The 7,883-nt window shown below is 47.1% G+C and overlaps 1 protein-coding gene across 3 annotated transcripts in view; it reads left to right on the top strand.

Annotated features, from left to right (window-relative positions):
- The first annotated feature begins 1,104 nt into the window (after nucleotides 1–1,104).
- Nucleotides 1,105–7,883, top strand: part of SLC44A1 (solute carrier family 44 member 1) — a 157,704-nt gene continuing 150,925 nt past the window's right edge. Inside the window, exon 1 of one of the 3 annotated variants that reach the window (XM_053922058.2) lies at nucleotides 1,105–1,385. In XM_053922058.2, coding sequence (XP_053778033.1) covers nucleotides 1,350–1,385 — 36 coding nt within the window. In that variant the 5' untranslated portion in view covers nucleotides 1,105–1,349. The remainder of the gene's footprint in view (nucleotides 1,386–7,883) is intronic. The other 2 variants (XM_053922062.2, XM_053922060.2) reach the window with 2 other exon arrangements.

The following is a 7,883-nucleotide window of genomic DNA, read 5'->3' as shown; positions in this document are numbered from 1 at the left end:
CATGCCTTCTAGAGTCTCATTCCCTTGGATTTTTGCAAATTAACTTTTTTTTTCTTTTTTAACTGATTCTGTCTTTGAGACATTCTTTGACAGGACGAAACTTAAAAGGCTTATAACAGTGCTTGGTACCGATGGTTCTCTTATTATTAACCACAATCTTTAGTTTTATTCCTGCCATCTAATAACTGTTCTCATCTCACACTATTTCCCAAGGACTCCTCTGGGCTGCAAGTTTCTTGAAGGTAGTGACCACGTCTGCTGTAACTTGTTGCCACCCTATAGGGACAACAGGGACTCGTAAGAGAGTAGAAACTTGTCTCTTTTGTTCGCCTCTTTATTCCCAGTGCTTACAAGATACGGGAACTTAGCATGTCCTCAGTAAATTTCAAAAATATTCATGAATTAATACTCAATTATTGTGGACTATCATCTGTATAAGAAAACTTAGTTCAGGTTCAATATGGCTCTGAGTCGAGAGACCTGGAGAACTTTTTGTCTTTATAACAATGTTGACCTTGGGTGCACTTCATTAGGCTCTTGGTGCCCTTCAGGGCTCAGTTTTCACAACAGAAAAATGGGGCCAGGAGCTACCGAGGCCGGTTTCTCCGGTCCTCCAGCACACACCCCTTCTTCGGGGAAGGGTTAGAGTGCACGCTTTCCCCCGGACAGAAGCTGCCGTCGGAGCGATCAGAAGCCACCGGGGACTTCGCGCGCGCTCCCAGCGGGGACCGGGAGCAACTCCGCGGGCCTGGCCCGCGCCTCCCGGGTCCGGAAACGACCCGGCCCCATTTTCGCCAAGAGCCCGCCCGGCCCCCGGGCGCCCCTCGCGCCCCGCGGCAGCGCCGCGTCGGTGCCACCGCTAAATGGGATCGGCACCGCGCAGGCTCCGCCGCGCGCCAAAGGGCCCGGCCTCGTTCTGGCCGCCGCCGCTCGGCCGCCCGCGCGGCGCTGCACTGGGGGCGGGGAGTCTGATGGGAGACGCGCGCGGCGCTGAGGAGGCGGCGGCCCGGGAGAGGGAGCGGGAGAGGGACTGGGCGCGGGAGGCGGGAGGCGGGGGACAAGGGGAGGCGCCGCCGCCGCCCGCCCCTTTCCGCCGGGGAGCAGCTGCAGCAGCAGGAGCGGAGCCGGAGCCGCGCAGCCGCCGCCGCCGCCGTGGGATGTGGCCGGCGTCCGCCTCGAGCCGCGCCGCCTCCTGAGTGCCCGCCGCCGTCCGAGCCGCCGCCGCCGCCGCCGCCGCGCCGTGCGGGGCCAGGCCGCGCCCTCCCCGGGCGCCCGCCGGCTCGCATGCCGAGGGGCTCCGGGGCGTAGCTGCGCGCCCGGCGCCGCCTCCGGGCTCCCCCGGCCCCGCCATGGGCTGCTGCAGCTCCGCCTCCTCCGCCGCGCAGGTGAGGGGCTCCCGCCTCCCGGCCGCCCGCCCGGATGCCTCCCCCGCGCCGCCGCGGCGCCCGCAGCCTCCCGCCGCCCGCGTTCCTCCCGGTCGCCCGCCTGCGCCCCGGAGCCCCTGCCTCTCCCGCGCGCCCGTCCCGCGGGTGCCCCCGGACGGCCTCGCGGCTGCCAGCCCGCGGGGCGCCCTCAGCCCCTTTTCTCTCCCCCCACTGGGCCTCCTCCGCCCAGTCGCACCTGAGCGGCCCGCCCCGCCCGCCCGCAGGTAGAGGCTGCGCCGACGCCGCCCGTCTGCCCCGGGTGGCAGCCCCCTTCCCCCGTCCTCCGGGCCGGGCTCGTCTGTGCCCGGCCGGCTGGGGTCTCCTCGCTCCCCGTCCGCCGCCGACTCTTGCCCGCGCTCCCAGGAGTGGTGCCCCCAGCAGGGGCTCCTCACCCCTCTTCCACCTCTTTCCAGTTTCTGCTCCATTAGATGCCCCTTTTCTCTTGCCCGCCGCCCCCAAACGGGTTCAGGTGTTTAAGCTGGTCCCGGAGCCCTTCCACGGCCCACGGCCCGGAGCCCACTGGCCTGTCTCCCACCGCATCCCCCCCTTTGTGCCTTGACCCCGGGCCCCGCGGCCTCTCTGCACACCGAGGCCCCTGCGGGAGCGCCGGGACTGGGCCGGGGAGGAGACTGGGCACCTGGTGGGTGACGGGAGCGTTGCGGAAACTCCCTCTTTGTTGCCAGTGTAACAGGAGGAAGAGGTGCCGAATTTAGTTTGCTGTGGGCACTGGCTGAGTCTTGTCGCCGAAGGCTGAGATGCAGAGATTTCTCCTAGCTTCCACCCTGCCCCCATCCAAATTTTGCCAGCCTCCCTCTCTTCTTGCGGATCAGAGCCCTTAACCTGGATGGAAATGTTTAGACGACTGTAGGAGGATCAACTGTAATAGGACTTGACTGCTCGCCACTAATAACTGAGAGGACCTGTTTGTAAATTACCCAATTTAGTGGATTAGTGAGTGTATTTACAAATACGATAAAAAGCAATCAAGAATACTGCATCAAACTGTCTGGTGGGGGATGCATGAAAAATAGGCTCTGACAACGCCTGGGATGTAATCTCACAGTTTCATTAGCGCAGAATTTAACTGTGGTCTTTGATTTGTTTGTTTTAGGGAGAGATATGGGCTCTCGTTTTTGAGCAATAAAGGCTGGTCGGTTCTTAGTGAAGAGAAATTCTAGTTTGGAAAAAAAATTCTTCCAGAGATCTAGCATCTGTGATAATGCCAGAGTGTTTTGCTGCTGCTAAATGACTATATATAACTCAGTTTTAAATAACCTGCATACTTGTTCTGAAAATCTGAGATCTGTTAGAAAATGACTAGAATTGCAGATGAATGGAGGACATTTATGCCTTATCAAGTATCCATCCTATTTTTCCAGTTCTTTTCTTTCTTTTCCTGCCCTTTCCTCCCTTCCTTCCTCCCTCCCTCCCTCCCTTCCTTCCTTCCTTCCTCCCTCCCTCCCTCCATTCCTTCCTTTCTTCCTTCCTGCCATGTTTGCTTATCCGTGGGTATTTTTTTCCCCTACTAGGATCATAGGCTGATTGGTTTAGTTAAACCTTCTTATTTTGTTAAAATAACAAAGAAAAACTATATGTAGTGGGTCGACTATGGTTGTCATATTAACAAATAAACCTGTAAAATTACACAATACCTTTCAACTGGGTGGGGATTTTTGGGTGGAAGGGGAATCAAGTTGGGTGTTATTCATCAAATATTTACTTAAATGTTATTGTCACCAAAAAGGTATCTTTTGTATTTCCTTCCTTTTGGGAACTGGGTAACTTTACATCCTCTTTTGATGGTGAAATACCTTTAAGACAGGAAAGTATTGATAGTTTGTGGACAGCTTGTTGGGTTCCTGAACAATTAAATTGGGGAGGGAGGGATGCAGCACCAAAGCTGCTCTAATAACAGGTAGTGAGTGGGTCTTGGCATTTGTCTAGCTTCCTATCATACTTTCGGAGTGCTGTCACATACATCCTCTTTGCTCTTTCCTCCCGGAGACCTGTTTCCTTAATGCCATGTTCTACAGACAAGACACATGTCATGCACCCCAAGGGGTGTATTTTTTTTCCTGTGAATTCCTATAACCAACCAGCCCCTGTCAAATGCCTTTAAGTTCAGCTTTGGGGACTTGTTTTGTTCAGTGGAGCATTGAGGAGCAGGTTTTGTGCCAAAGAGATCATTTTTTCCCCTTATTTGAGATTTTGCCATCATTTTTCATTTGTGAAATGTTACCAGTCTGCTGACTTTTTAATGCTCCTTTCAGGAGCATCACCAGCTTTAGAATAATACTGCATCTGAACAAAATAGGGAAGCAAGATGAAATCTTCTCAGTTTGCAACCTCCGCACCACTTTGAACCTCTCCTAGAAGCCTCTATTATATTTTCAGGCAGAATGTTTCTTTCATCCCTTCTGCTGGATTGTAAGCTTCTTGAGTAGAGGAATTACTTTTGTTTTCTCTATCTTTGTATCCACTGCAGTGCCCTCTGTACCTTGTACATAATAGTTGCTCAGCAATAGTCTGTGAACAGAATTATATACACAGATTTGAACATCTGGCTGCCAAGTAACATTGAATATGAATTCAGCCCTGATCCAAGCGTTGTTTCACGTTCGTGGGCTGGTTGACTAATTCATCCAGGCATCCTTTTCTAAGCTCAGATATGAACTGTTTAACTTGAAATTCACCTTTTCTTAGTGGTAGTATCAGTTTGCAAAATTGAGCAGGTTTTTCCTTTTCTCCTGGGCGTTTTGCTCAATGCTTATATTTCAGTTGGAACAGTGGCTGTACCATCTTAAAAGAGCTTGTCTGCAAGCTCTAATGATAACCTGCAAGGCACATCAAAACACTGTGCTTTGAGGTAATCTGCATTTCAGACAGTGGTATTGGCAACAAAGGTAAGGCCCTGGCAGGTTTTATCAATGTAAATATAGCGCGTTTTCTTTTTCTAGTAGAGATTGACTTTTGAAATAAATTTATCTTTGCTCATCTTTTGCTTTGTTTTAGACTCTCTTAAGAGAGTTTGTGGTCTTCCAGACTGTTTCATCTTTTGTAGTCCTGGTATTATTTTCATATTCTTGGCAGTATCTAGATATCATAGTTTTCCACCAAAATAATTATCCTATTTTCAGATTTAGATCAAAGGAAAGTATCACATACTATACTAACGTGTATTTCATTGTTGAAGGAGCAAATTATTGGCAAAATAATTTGTGCAGTATTGGGTATGTACACCTAAGAATCTTAAGCGTGTCTAAGAAGTTAAGGCTCTTTTTTTTAAAGATTTATTTATTTATTTTTAGACAGAAGGGAAGAGAGAGTGAGAAACATCAGTGAGTGGTTGCCTCTAACATGGCCCCCACTGGGGACCTGGCCCCCTCCCAGGCATGTGCCCTGATGGGGAATTGAACCCATGCCCCTTTGGTTCGCAGCCCACTCAATCCACTGAGCTATACCAGCCAGGGCTAATAAGTCAGGGCTCTTATAAGACTCTTAATTACGTTTTGTTTTCTTTTTAGTGACCATTGCAAGTTTGCTAATACTAGTACTTGCTTAAAACAAGACACCATATGATAGTTTTGACCTAAAAATCTCTTTGAAGGGAACTTAAAAGTGAGATAGTCTTCTTGGTTTTTTTTTTTTTTTCCCCAGCACTAATCCTCTCTAAAACTCCTAAAATTTATTCCCAAATTGCCATAATTCATTCATTCTATTATAACCTGATGCAGTTTCTACTCTTATAATGTTAAACTTCACAGTTGACTTGTAAATCTTCAGATTTATTAAGTGTTCTTTCCTATTGACAAACCGGTTTGAATGCAGGAAGCTTTTGGAAGATTGCTTAGCAAATTGCCCTAAGTCCTTGCTGTTAATGGCTGGATTAGTGTTTCTCGCAGCAGGGCTTTGGAGGCCCGGAGATTTTGCAGGTACTCTGGAGTCCCCTGTCCTTCAGTGCTAACCTTAGACATTGTGAAAAAGATGGAGGACAGTCTTTCTGATGGAGCAAACTGCCCCTGTCTGTCTGACTTAGGAGAAATTGTTCTTGTCTACTGTCTTGTCCCATGGTGTTCAGATCGAGAGCTGTATATTTAACTGTCTCTTTAACGCTTTCGTATCTTGTCTTGGGGTAATGAAAAACAATCAAGTGGTTCGCAAATACTGGTTAACTTTTGAGTATGTTAACTGTTCCTTAACAGGTTTTTAATCATAGTATAGTCTTCCATCTGCTTTGTGGAATTTGAAGTCAGATGATAAAAATGAAGTTGGAAGAGTGCGGTTGGAACTACCAGTGGAAACTAAGTTTTTCCATTGAAGTCTGTCCAGCAAAGTAGACTCACTCTAACTGGAGCGACAAAGTCATGGCACGAAGACGGTTTTTGGTTTTTTACTGCTTCAGCATACTGCTGGTAGCAGAGAAGATCAACCCTCAGAAAATGTAAATGAAAGTTAGTGTTAAAATTGCCTGGAAATAATGTACAACTGTGTTGCTGTTTTTCATAGCCTTGTTCGTATTTCAATTTCTACAGTAACTCTGAAGTTGATTTTACTGCCATCTTACAGTTAAGGAAATTGAGACTTGGAGAGGGGGAGGCTTGGCTGGAGTCACAAGAGTTTCTGTGAGTGATGCAGACTCCAACTCAGGTCTCCTGAATCTGAGTACTGTGCCGCTCTTTGTGTTCACAGGCATGCTTCCCAACTATTAAATTGCAGCTCACTTTATCTTTAGAAAAGGTCCACTCAATAAAATTTTGAATGAAGGAACTTCCAAGTTAAATTCATGCCACTATCGTGAACTTCATTGTGAACTTTTGCAGTTACTACCTGGGGAGCAACATAGTATCATACAGAAAATCTAGTTTAGTTGGAATGTTCCCAGGCTTAACAAATACTATCAAATACTATCAAATATGTATTAATTCTATCTTAAAAAATGTTATTGACTGAGGAAGATAATTATTTATAAAAATATATTCTATATTCTGCAACTGATGATTGGTTAATAGCTGTTTTCTATGGCCACCTCCTCGACATCAAGGAAAAAAAAATTTTAATTTAATAACTTTGGCTCAGATTTTTGGAACTCTGGGGGATATTGGAGAAGAAATTGTCCTACTACCTCACTTTTCTGTTGAGCTAAACTAGAATTTACGACATGAAGCAGTTGAGGCAGAGAGATAAATACCTTACAAGGCAGCAAGTGCTAGAAACCTGGTTACTGTCTTACTCTCTTGATTTTTCTGTAGTACTGTTAATTCTTAATGTCTTAGGCCCACTCATCTTTGCAATTTTGGCTGCACATTGGAAACACTTGGGAACTCTAAAAACACTGATGCCGGGGTCCCACTCCCAGAGATTCTCATTTCATTGTCCAGGAGTGCCGCCTGGGCATCAGAAGTTTTTAAAGTTCCCCTGGTATGGAAACTGGAAACCTGAATCACGTAGGGAGCTTGCTTTTCATTAGCTCATTATCTAGTCATGGCGTCTCGCCCCTGTAACCTTCTGAACACTGCTGCCAGCACTGTAGTCCGAACCTCTGTCCTCTTTGGCCAGAATCTTGCTTACAGATCTCCCTTTATTCATTCTTGCTTCCTTCTAATTTTTCTTTATACTGCTGTCTTAGTGATCTTTAAAGAATACAAAGCTGATTGTGACCCTCTCCTAGCTGAAACTCATTAGTGGTTTTTGATTGCTCTTGGAACAAAGGCCGGGACCCCAGACCCTAGCCAACAAGACCCTGTGCGAGCTGTCCTCTGTGTCTGTCCAGCGCCATCTCATGCCATGTTTCTCAGTGTGCGTTGTAACCTCACAGACTCTTCCCTCAGTTGTATTCCTTCTTTCAGGGCTTTTGCACATGCTGTTCATTTGTCTGGACGGCCCTTTGCTTTTTCTCCCTGCTTTTGGCTGGCTATCACTTACCCTTTAACTCACAGCCTGGAAGTCACTTCTTTGGAAAGGCTTCCTTGATCATGCAAACCAGGCATGTCTCCTCATGAACCTCTCACAGCCTTATGCATTTTCTACTTGAGTACTTAAAGCAATAAACAAGTAATTACGTAGTTAATATTAGTGTCTAAACCAGGAATTGGCAAAACTATGTAGCCCATTGGCCAAATCTAGTCAGCTATCTGTTTTTGTATGGCTTGCAAGCATAGAATGCTAAAAATGGTATCTATACTTTTTAAATAGTTGAACAAATCAAAAGAACACTATTGCATAAGAAGTTTATTTCATAAAAATTATATTAAATTTGAATTTTATTACCTACAAATAAAGTGTTTATTGGGACATAAACACATTCATTTACATATGAGGGGAGCCCCCCCAAATGGAATTATTTTCTGGAGGGTGGGCCCCTTTATAGTACAGGCTTCCCCAACTAGGTTAGTGTTCTAGGAACCCATCTGTGTCAGTGTACCGGCTGGCATTGTTGTGAGAGGCTGTGTTTGGCTTCCG

The sequence above is a fragment of the Desmodus rotundus genome, chromosome 1, assembly GCF_022682495.2.
Source record: "Desmodus rotundus isolate HL8 chromosome 1, HLdesRot8A.1, whole genome shotgun sequence".
NCBI classification, from domain to species: Eukaryota; Metazoa; Chordata; class Mammalia; order Chiroptera; family Phyllostomidae; genus Desmodus; species Desmodus rotundus.
Note: the sequence above shows the minus strand (reverse complement) of the source record. Positions and strands in the feature narration are given on the sequence as shown.